Source organism: Scophthalmus maximus, chromosome 14 (genome assembly GCF_022379125.1).
Source record: "Scophthalmus maximus strain ysfricsl-2021 chromosome 14, ASM2237912v1, whole genome shotgun sequence".
NCBI classification, from domain to species: domain Eukaryota; kingdom Metazoa; phylum Chordata; class Actinopteri; order Pleuronectiformes; family Scophthalmidae; genus Scophthalmus; species Scophthalmus maximus.
The window spans coordinates 2,122,501-2,136,954 of NC_061528.1; the positions used below are offsets into that span (position 1 = coordinate 2,122,501).

The window sequence follows — 14,454 nt, forward strand, 5'->3', positions numbered from 1 at the left end:
GTGGGAAATGAACATTTTGGTTTCAGTCTTAGTCGTCACAGAGAGAGAGAGAGAGTTATTATAAGATCGTAAAAAAAGAACTAGAATGTAAATCAGTAGAGTTCAAACCTACGCCAACGTCCAACACTCACAGATGTCAGTTCACTGAATATGCGGCATCCATTCATCTTTCTCTGAGAAATCTGGGAAAAGGTCAAAATATATCTCACATTGTTAAAGAAAGTGATAAAAAAAGAAAATCCCGGATCCGCCGCCTTTGTCCGGCACCAGAATCTGTTCGGTAGTTTTTTGCAGAATCCTGTGAAAAACAAACAAACAAACAAACAAACAAACAAACAAACAGACAAACAGACATGAACTCCGGAAAATGTCTGGACCCATTTTACTGGACGTTCTCCGGAGTTTGTCGTTCACACGACAAAGCAGAATTAATTTTTTTGACATTTTCCCAAAATTTCAAGTTCGGGAAAATGTCTGGAGGAACATTTATGTTCTAGGACGTCGGACAGCAGGTCGGAGGTAATGAACGGTTTAAACCTGGACGTGAGCGTCCCGACTGACCACGTGTGTTCTGTTGCAGGTCATGTGTGCGATGGGCAGAATCCCCCCGAGTCAGGTCTGGCAGACGGAGCCTCAGTCTGTGGTGAGAGACACTTTTTACTAAACCGTTGTTTACAGATGAAATTGAAAAGAAAAGCTGGATGTAGATTTGAACTCCCGCCCCCTTCTCCCCGCCCCCTTCTCCCCGCCCCCTCCTCTCTGCCTCCTCCTCCCCGCCCCCTTCTCTCTGCCTCCTCCTCCCCGCCCCCTTCTCCCCGCCCCCTCCTCCCCGCCCCCTCCTCTCTGCCTCCTCCTCCCCGCCCCCTTCTCTCTGCCTCCTCCTCCCCGCCCCCTTCTCCCCGCCCCCTCCTCCCCGCCCCCTTCTCTCCACCCCCTCCTCCCCGGCCCCTTCTCCCCGGCCCCTTCTCTCCGCCCCCTCCTCCCCGGCCCCTTCTCTCCGCCCCCTCCTCTCCGCCCCCTTCTCTCCACCCCCTCCTCCCCGGCCCCTTCTCCCTGCGCCCTTCTCCCCGCCCCCTCCTCCCCGCCCCCTCCTCCCTGCCCCCTCCTCTCCGCCCCCTTCTCCCCGCCCCCTCCTCTCTGCCCCCTTCTCCCCGGCCCCTTCTCTCTGCCTCCTCCTCTCCGCCCCCTTCTCCCCGCCCCCTCCTCTCTGCCCCCTTCTCCCCGGCCCCTTCTCTCTGCCTCCTCCTCTCCGCCCCCTTCTCTCCACCCCCTCCTCCCCGGCCCCTCCTCCCCGCCCCCTCCTCCCCGCCCCCTCCTCTCTGCCCCCTTCTCCCCGGCCCCTTCTCTCCGCCCCCTCCTCTCCGCCCCCTTCTCTCCACCCCCTCCTCCCCGGCCCCTTCTCCCCGCCCCCTCCTCCCGCCCCCTCCTCTCCGCCCCCTCCTCTCCGCCCCCTTCTCCCCGCCCCCTCCTCCCCGCCCCCTCCTCTCTGCCCCCTTCTCCCCGGCCCCTTCTCTCCGCCCCCTTCTCTCCACCCCCTCCTCCCCGGCCCCTCCTCCCCGCCCCCTCCTCTCCGCCCCCTTCTCCCCGCCCCCTCCTCCCCGCCCCCTCCTCTCTGCCCCCTTCTCCCCGGCCCCTTCTCTCCGCCCCCTTCTCTCCACCCCCTCCTCCCCGGCCCCTCCTCCCCGCCCCCTCCTCCCCGCCCCCTCCTCCCCGCCCCCTCCTCCCCGCCCCCTCCTCCCGCCCCCTCCTCTCCGCCCCCTCCCACCACAGGAGGTCCCAGCTCTGCCCTTCGTCACCACCTTCTGGGAGAGGAACCTGCCGTCGGTCGGCGGACTCCTCAAGCTCACGGGACTCTCCGCCTTCCTGACCGTGGCCACCGCCGCCGGCCTGGTGGCCTACAGGAGGGGCCTCCTGCCCCGGTGCTAGACCACCGCGTCTCGACAGACGCTGTGCTCGTGTACGACTCGTGTGGCGCGTTACCGTGTGTTCCAAACTACAGAGTGGTGACCTACGTTGGGTACAGGGTGGTTTTTTTTCGAGAGCCTCAAATGCAAAACTCTAATGCACCGTCACTCCGAGAGAGAGAGACAAACAGAAATGATTAAAAGTAAAGAGGAGCGCCGCCGCCACCTCTTAAAAAATCTACTTCAAATTCTCGTTGAAAAACCAATGAAGGAAAAAGATCAGAATCAATTCAAATGAAGAAAAAAAAATCTAATATATAAACAATATATCCGCACATTGCCAATGACATTCCCTCTCTTGATCACATGAGAGTTGACTAACTCGTCGGGTGTGTGTGTGTGTGTGCGTGTGTGTGCGTGTGTGTGTGTGTGTGTGTGTGTGTGTGTGTGTCTGTGTGTTAATTACCTCTGCTGATTTTAGGTGCTGATTTCTTCTGGACGAGCAGACAGGCAGAATCCAACATAAGAGTTTGTGCCATCGCCCATTTTAAAAACAAAGCTAAAAAACAAAACACAGGCCGGTGATGTTATATTTTTAAATTTTTATTTTCTCACAGTCAAGTAATCCCATGAAAAGACAGAAACCCAACGGCGAAGTGGTCGTTCGATGAGGTTTCGTTCGATGCCGCTGAACTCAGCTTTTTAACTTTTGCACCGTACGACGAAATCGCCGATGTATAATCCCGGTCGGGCCCCCTCCGCAGTGCCTGGCTGTTCTAACGCGTGTGCTTTCAGTTTGTGTTTGTATTTCTGTGTATTTTAATGTGAAAGCATCGCGACCGGTCCCGAGACAGAAGATCCACCTCCCTGTTTCATTGTTCTCCAGTTTACACTCAGATCTTCTGTCTGAGTCGAGTCACTTTTCATTTCTGAATCCAAGAATCACACATTAATACGTCATCGTGGTTTTATTTCAAATGAATCTCGCAACACTGTTCTCGCATCCGCCGCTGCAACTGTTCCTCCACTACTGCAGCATTGTCCTCCATTTGTTAACATTGGAGACGAATTAAGATTCTGTATGTCTGTGTCTATTTAGTGAAGTTTTCATGGGATTGGTTGACGTCCCCCCCCCCAAAAAAAAGGAAATGCATGAGAAGAAGTTATTATTACGCCTGTATTTTTTTAATGGTAACGTGACGCTGCTCTGTGTGCTCGTCTGTTGGTAAACGTGGTGAAAGCATTCGAATGTAATCTCTTCAGACTAGATGAACACGAGGAGAAATAACGTGGCTGATATGAAAACTGATATGTGCATCGTAATCAGAAGCCATTTTTAAAAGAAACCATCCCCCGGCGAAGGTCTCCGTCCGTCAGCGGGTTGGATTCGACTGATCGACATCATCTAATATGTATCTAATGAGTCGGTGTGTAAAAAAGAATATCCTCTGTTTTGTGAGAAAACAAAAAGGACTTCATGTTAAATCCTCACTTCTTTGGCCACGTTGAGAGAATGTTCGACGCGACGGGCCGCACTTGGGTGTCGGGAATCGAGTCTTTTATTTGTATTTTTTTTATAATATCAACTGATCGGCGTCCGACGTCAGTGTGAAGAAAACAAGTGAAGTTCGTCTGTTTGTGCATCTGTGGTGGAGGGCGGTGTGTGTGTTGTCTGTCGTGCCTTAATGGAAGTCATAGTGGTTTTGTCTTTTCTCTCAAGTGCCTGTGTGACTCTGACCCCCCCCCCCCCCCCCCCCCCCGGTTTAAAGCAGTCGCCACGGTAACCGTCACTAGGCAGCAGCGACCTGAGGCTGTCTCCTCCGTCCGTCCGTCTCGTCCGTCTGTGTGAAATGAGCCTTGTGGGTTGTTCCCCGTGTCCCGTCCTTCGATGTCTCTGATTCCTCAAAACAAAGCTGGTGATATTTAAAAAAGGAAAAAAAAGTGAAATAAATCTTTTCCTCGTGCTAAACCCGTTGCCGTGTGTTTATTTGGTCTCCGGTGTCTGGATTCAGATTCATATGTTACGACTGTGAAGAGAACTGTTAACATGTAGAAGCCGAGCGTCGGTTGGGTTCATCGTGTCTTCAGCAGGAAAGATGAGAATATCGATCTCCACTCTTCGACAGTGAGACGACATGCTAACTCTCTATGCTAAGCTAGGCAAAGCAAAGCAAGTTTATTTGTATAATACTTTTCAACAACAAAGGCAAATCAAAGTGCTTTACGTGAAACATTAAAAACATTGGGAAGAAACAAAATCACATTAAAATGCTAATGCTAAGCTAACCTTACTGCTTAGCTTTCATTTATCAGACATAATGGAGTTCATATCCTCAAATGTCCAACGGTTCCTTAAAGTCACTTGTGACATTTTATGATATTGAAAAATGAATTTGACAGAAGTAAGAAATATTATTATTATTAATAACATTACAATTATTTACCTGTTTGTCTACCTATGAATCTGTGACAAGTTTTTAAATACACAGTCAATTCATTGTCTGTAGTAAGATTTTTTTGTGATAATGTCAAAAAGATGTGTCATGAGAAACATTTCAACATGAGTTTATAAATTCTTTATTTCTTTATTCTGAACAAGTTAAAATTAAAAAGCAAGTGTGACACGAACAAAACCAATATTTATGTATTTATAAATCATATATATATATATATATATATATATATATGTATTTTTTTTTTATAACAGTAGAAACGTATTATGTTGAAGGGGGTTAGCAGTGTTTTTTTTTTCTTTTTCCATCAGTGATCTTCCGCTCGTTCAGATCGATTTTTGATCGATTGCTTTTGCCTCCGCGCACCTGGAGGGAAATTGCGTCGTTTCCGGTCCCTGAAGAAACGTCACCGTCCTGATGTCGCTCAGGTTTGTTGGGTAATTTATTCTGCTCCAGTGTTTATGATAATTTAATTAATATGAGTTCGATAGTCGAGAGTTTGTGTGAGTCACGTTCGGAGTGAATTAGCATAAACATATCGCTCTGTGCGCGTGGCGGGCGGAGCTAGGTTTGCCGAGTCCCGAACCGGAAGTGCGCTGATTTCTCCCGCCATTTTGTGAAGTCACCTGTGTACAGATGTAAATGTGTTTTACACAGTAGTGTGTGATTTATTTATTAATGTTTACAGGTTGTGTGAGAGTTGCTGAGCTGAAGCTTCATGTACAACAAGAAGTACCGAGAAAATATGTTGATTTGTGCCAAAAATTATGCTTAATTCATGATTGATGAATTTGCTGTTACAGTATCTTAAATGTGTATTTGTACTCTGCTGGAACCGACATTTGTTGCAGATGTTTTTGTAAATTGTGGACGTATCATATTTCCCCCCTTTGCTCAGGGGAGTAACACTTTGGAGGCACCGCTGGGGTCAGTGCTCTTCTGATGTCCAGTGCCCACAACCTGGCGGCTGAAAGTTTTCTGCTGTCCTGTCCACATGTCGACGGCCTTGGACGAGCGTCAGGAAGAGGTAGTTAGTTGGAGTGTTACAAAACCTGACAGTGCCGATGTGTAGGTGCCAGAAGCACCTTCCGACAGATGATTTTCAAGGACAAAAATCTGTACAACTTATAAATATTCATATAACACTGAACTTTTTCTATTATACCAGCAAAGCACAAATAACTTCAAATAAAATAAATTGCACGACAAAGCACTTACATTGGCGCGTGATTGACAGCTGGTCTGTCCAACGGGCGAGCTTCTCAGTCACGACCCCACCCCCAATCCTACGTCTGGTTGCAAAAAACCCCGAGGATTGGGTGAAGGTGAAAATGCAACTTCATTGACACTTGAATGAAGTGGTGGAGTTGGCAGCAGAAGAATCCGATGATCTCCAGAGGCCCCTCTAAACGAGGCAGGGTCACCAGCAGGGGGCAGGTGTTCACCACAACCCGCAGAAATAACAACCAGAAATGTGCCAAACTGTGGCAGCGCAGACTCACCTGACTAACTGAGGCAACGCTCACCTTCTACGTCCTGTTGACCCCCGCCCCTCAAAGAAAAAAATCAAAATCAAAATGTCACCAGTGCCTTCAGTCGGGGCGCGGGGGCAGGGGGGGGGGGTCACCTTGACTTGCAGCCAGAGTGCATTGCCATATAAAGACAAAATCTTTCATTCCTGTTTCTGAGGTGCTGCGTGTCACTTCCTTCCTCATCGCCTCTGAACACACACGCCTGTCGAGCAGCGAGCAGCTCCGCAGACACATCGACCTGCCGAGGACGAGAGACGGACGAGAGACGGACAGAGAGACGGGCGAGAGACGGACAGACGCACAGAGATCACCAGCCGCCGCCGCCTCGCATCACCTCTCAGGTAAAAGACATGTGAGTTCACGTGGCGTCCGATCCAAGGAGGTGTTCCCTGAAGGCATCACCATGGCACCAAATGGATTTATTCTATTTTTAAATTCGTGTTTGTTTGAAAGAGAGACGTTAGAAAAGACACATAGAGGAAGACGGAGCTTGTGAATGTTGTTACGTGTCACAGACTTTTCAAAATCCTAACGTGGAGCTTCCTCCTCACTTATCACACAACTTCATGAAAACAAAATTCAAACTTCAGTCAAACGCAAAAAAATGTACAATCCTACTTCGCTCGTGGTTTATTTCTTTGAGACTTTGTTTTGACTTGAATCGTCCAGAAGTCATGAGATCTGAGCGGTTAGAGCCAGAGTGAGGCCTTCAGGAGAGGAAGGAGAAGTCAAACCGCTGCAGCGAGCCGAGAAGGAAGTTTGTGGTCAACTTCGCTTCAACTGCACAAAAAAAAAAAAAGAACTCAGTCGTCGGCCGAGGACGAGGATCTGCTGCAGACACACGGTTAACGACGCTGATTTTTACTGTCGGAAGTTGATTCGTCAAACAAGCGATGATTCAAGTTCTTCACTTCTGCAACGAGTCACAGATTTAGAAACATGGAAGTACATGTTCTCGAGTACAACCTTTCATTTCTCAATGTTCTGCCCGTTCAGCTGTTGTTCATAGACTCTGAAATCATCCAGTGAAACACCAAGTTCTCTTATAGATCTAGAACTAACAACACGTGTTTAATCCTTTGACTCCTTCTTGTAAAGAAGTACATTTTGAAAGTGTGATATATATTCTTTTAGAGTCACGTGACTTATTTTTTATACTTGACAAAATCAAACCAGGCCCTTCGACTCACCGACGACTCGTGAGTTTGACTTCACGACTTCATAACGTCTCAGTGGAGCTCCCGTCTCCACCGGAACTCCATCACTCATGGATCTCAGTTCCCTAAATATGCGAGCCATATATTTTAATCTGTCAATGACGTCGCTATCAAACCTTTTTGAAGAAAGGAAATTGGGGCAACAACAAAGAGACACACACATTTTTCTGTGAAGCAGGAAGTGCAGCACAAGCAGGAAGTGAGACGTCAAGAGATGTGGCGTCTTCAGGTTCCTCCTCCTCCTCTGCAGCAGTGAACTGGCGTCACAGGCCATTTACGTTTAATTCTATTCAATTTAAGGATGTTTTCTCTTTTTTTTCGTTCTAGCTTCAGGTTGCCAACATGGACGCCCCCCCACAGATCTCTGCGGAGGAGCTGGAGGATCTTAAAGAAGCGTTCGCAAAGATCGGTGAGAGGCGACAGAGACGTCGCCGTCATTTCTCTGTTCTTTGATTCAAACCTGAAGCTGTGAGGTTTCTGATCTCTGTCTGTGGAAGAAGGTGTGACACTCTTCTGCCTTTAACGTCGACAAATGAGCCGCAAGACTCATGATGCATCACGTAGGTGGAGGAGGAGGAGCTCCACGTCGTATTAACGCCTCCCGTGTGTTTTTCCCCCCTCGGCCCTGTGACCTCCGACCCCGTCCACCTCGCTCCCAGACATCGACAACAACGGCTTCATCAGCAAGGACGAGCTGAACGCGTTGTTCAAAGCCGCCAACCTGCCGCTGCCCGGCTACAGGATCCGAGAGATCGTCCAGGAGCTGACGGAGGGCAGCGGTCAGCTCACCTTCGACGAGTTCACCCAGGTGAGGTCAGAGGTCACACGGCGTCACTCGCTGACGACCAGCTCACCGGCTCATGTTCAGTTATTGTTATTGTTAATATCCGGTTCTGACACGTCTCGTGTGTTTATCAGAATATCATCCGCTCACTGTTTCCCCTTTTAAAAGAAAACTTTAAAACATGTAGCAAAACAGGAAGTGGAATGCGGATCTTTTGCTGAAGTAAAAATACCAGAACTGGAGCTGTAAAAATACTTTATTGCAAAGTAAGCGTCCTGCATCCTGCAGTAAAAGAACAGAGGAGTACAGAAATATAGTAAAAGTACTTCATGTTGTCATAGTAGCAGAGTAAAAGTACTTCTACTTGTGCAGTATAGTAACTTCTTTCTATACACTAAGAGAGTTTAGTCCACGGGTTCCAAACTTGGGGTCGGTGTCCTCCAAAGGGTCACAGGTTAAATCTGGTGGGTCGTCAGAAGAAAGAGGAGAAAGTTCTTCTGCAGAAGTTCACGTTATTTATTTCCTTCCTCTAATCTTTTTTAAAATTTTAATTTGTGTGTGTTTTTAATTTTTCTCTGGACTCGTCTGTTGTCAGTGAGTTTGCGTCGAGCTGATGTCGCCTGTTCTTCCTCCTCCGTCAGATCGTTCACGGACTGAAGAGCGGCGAAGTCGCCAAGACCTTCAGGAAGGCCATCAACAAGAAGGAGGGAATCGTGGGCGTGGCCGGAACGTCGGAGCAGTCCGGCACGCAGCACTCGTACTCCGGTACACACACACACACACACACACACACACACACACACACACACACACACACACACACACACGCTACAGTGACGTCCCATCAGATTCAGACCTGATCACTTGATCGCCGACATGTGCGTGACAGCGAGACTTTGTTTTTGTTGATCACTGAAGATAATGGGGTTTAAGATTAAAAGATTCAAAATCTCATCTTTTATTTCCTGGCCTTTATTTTTATTTTCTATATTTGATGTGTATTCGTCACACGGCTGCTGAGCGTCTCCGTCGGAGAGAGAGGATCCTTCCTTCCGGTGTCGGGGGGTTTTGTAAGACGGACTTTGTGAGGTTTGAGGCTGGAGATCATCAGCTGAACGTTGTGTTCCGTCCACAGAGGAGGAGAAAGTGGCCTTCGTGAACTGGATCAACAAAGCTCTGGAGAAGGACGGCGACTGTAAACACGTTCTGCCCATGGATCCCAACGGCCACGACCTGTTCACCGCCATGGGCGACGGAATCGTGCTCTGGTGCGAGAAATTGGAATCAGGTTTTGTTAGACGGTGCCTTAGTCTGCAAACGTGTTTGAAACGTTGTTGACCTGGATTTGTCTTCCCTCTGTCAGTAAGATGATCAACCTCTCGGTCCCCGACACCATCGACGAGAGGACCATCAACAAGAAGAAGCTCACGCCCTTCACCATCCAGGTGAGGAGGAGCAGACACGCGTCCTCGGGTTAGATCCCACGGAGCACGCTGTAACTCACTGAGCGTCTCGTCTCTCCGCCCTCCGTCCCAACAGGAGAACCTGAACCTGGCCCTGAACTCCGCGTCGGCCATCGGCTGCCACGTGGTGAACATCGGGGCCGAGGACCTGAAGGAGGGCAGGCAGCACCTGGTGCTGGGGCTGCTGTGGCAGGTCATCAAGATCGGACTGTTCGCCGACATCGAGCTCAGCAGGAACGAAGGTGCGTGTGTGCGTGTGTGTGCGTGTGTGTGCGTGTGTGTGTGTGCGTGTGTGTGTGTGTAAAAACCACAGACTGTAAATAAAGATGGACGACACGACAAGCTCACAAAAGTGAAGCCACATCGTCCTGATCGCCCCCTGGTGGCTGGCTGCAGGACGTGTCATGGCTTTTGAGTCCCACCCTGGTAACTGCATCGTAACTGATGTCCCGTGTTGTGTGGCCGCAGCTCTGATCGCTCTGCTGCGGGACGGCGAGAGTCTGGAGGATCTGATGAAACTGTCCCCGGAGGAGCTGCTGCTGCGTTGGGCCAACTATCACCTGGAGGAGGCCGGCAGCGGCAAGATCAACAACTTCAGCTCCGACATCAAGGTGATCACACGCACGCCAGTCAGAGACGAATCAATACCGAGGAGTAGATATCTTTTAAGAACATGTTGGACCTCTGGCTTCAGTCTGTGATAAGATGAGCGATGGTAAGAGTACGTCTGTGTTTGTTGCAGGACTCCAGGGCGTACTACAACCTGCTGAACCAGGTGGCTCCCAAAGGAGACGAGGAGGGAATCCCCCCGATCGCCATCGACTTGTCAGGACTCAGGGTGAGAGGCGCCACCCTCACTTATTAATATCACAATAATCGTGACACATTAAACGTTATTTGCATGGCACTTCTGAAAAACCTACAGTATGTTGCAAACCCAGAGACAAGAAATGTTCTCTCACATAAAACTAAAAAGCAACAAAATCGTACATTTCAAAAGGTGGAACTTCTACGAACTCTGTTATAAACAAGGGCGAGAGAGTCAGGAAGTGAGTCTGGCGTTGAACCAGCGACCTGTTGCTCGAGGCGTATCCGTCTTCTATGTACACTTCACCATCGCGTCGGGGATTTCTAAACCTGACCGTAGAAAGAGCGGATCGTGTTGATTCAGGAGTGCTGTTGGTGAAACCCGAGATAAAAACCCGTTGACGTGGACCTTGTCGCCGTCTCCGCGCAGGAGAAGGACGACCTGCGGCGAGCCGAGTGCATGCTGGAGCAGGCCGAGCGCCTCGGCTGCAGACAGTTCGTCATGCCGCCGGACGTCGTCAGAGGAAACCCCAAACTCAACTTGGCCTTCGTGGCCAACCTGTTCAACAAGTACCCGGCTCTGAAGAAACCGGAGAACCAGGACATCGACTGGAGCTCCATCGAAGGTCCGGTTCTGCCCCCGCGCCGCTGAGCTACTTCAGTATTTCCCTGTGAATGTATTTTTCAGTCGTTGCACCGATGTTTCTCCGTCCAGGTGAAACCAGGGAGGAGCGGACCTTCAGGAACTGGATGAACTCGCTGGGCGTCAACCCTCGCGTCAACCACTTATACGCGTACGAACGGCCGCTGCTCTGCTTCTCTGGCGTCGATTGATCCGCCTCTTATCACTAAGACCTGTGTTTCCATGTGGGACAGTCGGCCGCGTCCTCTGTGTCTAACCAGAAGTGTGTGTGCGCGTTGCAGAGACATCGACGACGCCCTGGTGATCTTCCAGTTGTACGAGAAGATCAAGGTTCCGGTCGACTGGGACAGAGTCAACAAGCCTCCGTACTCCAAACTGGGCAGCAACATGAAGAAGGTACGACACGCGAACACCGACGAGGTCGAGGAGACGCGTGGAGTCAGACGGGGCAAAGGTTTACTGACTTTACCAAACCTGACGTGGCCCCGTCAGAATGAACCAAAACTTCCAGAGTAGCTGTGGTCTGAAATATTACGTACAATTCCGCGTTAATTTACTTGAGTATTTACATTTTATGGTTTTTTATATTCAAGTAATGGATTTCGTAGCAAATATTTGACTTTTTACGCCACAAAAAAGTAATTTGTTACTTTGAAGATTTACGTTTTACCCACAAAACATAGAAAATAATGTTTCATTGTAAAGTAAAATGTTCTTCTTTTCAAACATCTTAAATAATAGAACATTAAAATGCACCTTAATGGATAAATATAGGGCTGAGCGATAAAACAATAAATTATCGCAGTATAAATTTTATCAATAGCCATATAACAAAATGGTTTAATATTATGTGTGTGTGTCTAAAAAAATATATATATATATATATATATATATATATTGTTAATTTATTGTGAAAACATGGAATTAAGGTATAGCCCAATTAATTTTATTGATCAGAGTTTAAAACTTCAAACTTTACTCAGGAGAAAATTCTGTCTTTAAAACTCGAAAGGAACAATAATTTGACATTTATTAAGTTAATTCTCAATATCTGCTTTAGTCAAAAATGTTATCGCCCAGCTCAGCATACATAATTTTAATAACAGTGTGAATAGTTGCCATTCAGTCCCCCATTTGCACTTTTACGTTTTACTTTGCTTTGGTTATATAAACAGAACTTTATCATTTATTATAGAATTCGTCTGATTGTTGTTTCGCAGCTGGAGAACTGTAACTACGCCGTGGAGCTCGGGAAGAAGGAGGCCAAGTTCTCTCTGGTCGGCATCGCGGGCCAGGACCTGAACGCAGGGAACCGAAAGCTCACGCTCGCTCTGCTCTGGCAGCTCATGAGACGGTGACGACACTTTTTAGCGACAGTTCAACTCAACGTTCATGCGAGAAAGGCCTGTGGTTGACGGACGCTCTCCTCTCACAGATACACCCTGAACATCCTGGAGGACCTGGGCGACGGGCAGAAGGTGATCGACGACACCATCGTGGCCTGGGTCAACGGAACGCTCACGCAGGCCGGGAAACCCACCATCTCCAGCTTCAAGGTACCGGGCGACGAGTTCAGGGTTTAAACGTTTGAAGCGTCCGGACAGTAAAACATAATAATCTTCTTTAACTAGTCCAACTGGATTCAAAACAACAGTTTAATGTACTGAGGAAAATTGTGTCCATGTCGGTTTTACTCTCCAGTGAAATGTTGCCTTTATATGTTTAATGTAATAGTAGCTTGTATAGTTATGTTACATCTGTGTCCAGACATTTATGTACAGTATTTACACTGATGCTTGGACTCAAACATATTTTGACGATGACTAAAACATCTTTAACATAATTTGCTCTGTTTAAAAAGAACATTTTCCCTTAAAAAAACTACAAACACTATTGTCAGGGATGCCAATATATTTCCAGCGTATTAAACGTGTTTTAGTTTATCAGTGAATTTGAACACGAGACAACGACCGGACTAATTTAAAGTGTGTGTGTGTGTGTGTGTGTGTGTGTGTAGGACGGGACGATCAGCAGCTCTATGCCGGTTCTGGACCTGATCGACTCCATCCAGCCTGGATCCATCAGATACGACCTGCTGAAGAACGACGACCTGACTGAAGAGGAGAAACTCAACAACGCAAAGTGAGTTCACATAGTTTTCTTTAATACTAATTATTATTATTATTATTATCGGAATCGGAGTGTTTATCCATATCAGCGATTTTTTGCGAATATGAAAACTTCTTTTTCAGAATAAACAATGCAGAAGAGCATTTGTTTACATTTTATGTAAAAAAAATTATGTTAAAGAGATTATTCTTTTTATTTGTAGTTATTTATACTAAAGTTTATGGCTCTAAAATATCAAGCCTCAATTACCTTTCGTTGTCATTAAGTTTTGATAACTAAATAAAATTTTGATTCCCCAATATCGGTGTTGGTATCGTCCCAAATATCCATATCAGTAAGGCTCTACTAATTATTATTTCATAAAATACTGACCCAGATTATCTTGGTTTTTAAACGTTTACATATTTAGCATCATGGTTTTGAGTTTTTCTTCTTTTCTGGGATGAAATTCTTTTATTATTTTTGCCGCCATTCAGGAGTAAACCTCCAATCAGACAGAGCGTCAGAGCTGAAACACTTTGTCTCGTGTTTTTCCAGGTACGCCATCTCCATGGCGAGGAAGATCGGCGCCCGGGTCTACGCGCTGCCCGAGGACCTGGTGGAGGTCAAACCCAAGATGGTGATGACGGTGTTCGCCTGCCTCATGGCGCGCGGCATGAAGAGAGCGTGAAGACGAGGAGGAAGGGAGGGAGGGAGATAAGGGGGGGACGGGGGACGGGTGATGAGGAGGGAGGGGTGACGTAGGGCTTATAACCTGAAACTTTGGATTTTAAAGACAAAAGTGTCAGAGGAAATTTCCTCCTCTACGGTCGGTTTCATTTCTTCTGGTGGATCCGTTCAACTCAGTCTCAACATTATGGATTTTTATATACAGTATATATTAAAAAAATAACTTGTCAATGATCCTTAAGATGTTGTTATAAAACCCTCACGCCGTAGAAATGTAATTAAGGTTTGATATTTTACAGCTGAAACGTAAACGTGGTCGATGTGAAAATCTCAGGGTGGAGTTTGTTCCCAGCCTGTTTCTGTGGTACATTGTCACTAACCTTTAACATTTGAAATCAGAAACTTTTATAAGCAACAAATAAAGAATTCAGTTTTGACAAACAGTGTCATCATTTGTCTACGAGCTCATTTTGTGTGGAAGAGGCGGAGTCGCTTGTGAGAACCAATGCCTAACAAGAAGAATGTCAGTGGCCGGCTGCAGTATAGATCATAAGCCCCGCCCCCTCCATGTTAGCGGATGTGTCATGGAACAAAATAAAAAATCTAAGTAGACATTAAATAAAAGTTTCCAAAGATGGTTTGTGTGATGTACGTTTAAGTGTTCATGGTTCTGATCAGTTTGCTTTTAATTTGTTTGATTCCATAAAAATGGGCTGAGACGTCTTGATTGACAGTTGACACTGACTCCTGATTGGTTGACAGCGTGTGTGGGCTCTTACGTAAGAACCTTAAAGGGGCTGAAGTGATCAGTTCGAGATCGAGTGAAAAAAAGTTTTCAGTAACGTACCTCAG

General features: G+C 47.3%; 2 protein-coding genes across 3 annotated transcripts in view; both read left to right on the forward strand.

The window, feature by feature from the left end:
- mao (monoamine oxidase) overlaps nucleotides 1-3,873 on the forward strand; it is a 27,445-nt gene extending 23,572 nt beyond the window's left edge. Inside the window, exons 14-15 of the mRNA XM_035604321.2 lie at nucleotides 581-643; nucleotides 1,771-3,873. Coding sequence (XP_035460214.1) covers nucleotides 581-643; nucleotides 1,771-1,926 — 219 coding nt within the window. The 3' untranslated portion in view covers nucleotides 1,927-3,873. The remainder of the gene's footprint in view (nucleotides 1-580; nucleotides 644-1,770) is intronic.
- A 1,463-nt stretch (nucleotides 3,874-5,336) lies between these two features.
- On the forward strand, nucleotides 5,337-14,043 carry lcp1 (lymphocyte cytosolic protein 1 (L-plastin)). 2 transcript variants are annotated; one of them, XM_035604290.2, is made up of 17 exons: nucleotides 5,337-5,384; nucleotides 6,047-6,241; nucleotides 7,434-7,515; nucleotides 7,766-7,914; nucleotides 8,532-8,655; nucleotides 9,026-9,158; nucleotides 9,254-9,335; nucleotides 9,430-9,595; nucleotides 9,822-9,964; nucleotides 10,096-10,191; nucleotides 10,591-10,786; nucleotides 10,876-10,954; nucleotides 11,085-11,199; nucleotides 12,024-12,157; nucleotides 12,239-12,359; nucleotides 12,821-12,945; nucleotides 13,471-14,043. In XM_035604290.2, exons 1-17 carry the CDS (start codon nucleotides 5,352-5,354, stop codon nucleotides 13,601-13,603), a joined length of 2,106 nt encoding a protein of 701 aa, XP_035460183.2. In that variant the 5' UTR covers nucleotides 5,337-5,351; the 3' UTR covers nucleotides 13,604-14,043. The 2 variants fall into 2 exon arrangements, with proteins under 2 accessions (XP_035460183.2, XP_035460182.1); XM_035604289.2 differs by lacking the exon at nucleotides 5,337-5,384 and having other exon boundaries at nucleotides 6,098-6,230.
- Nucleotides 14,044-14,454: the final 411 nt, after the last annotated feature.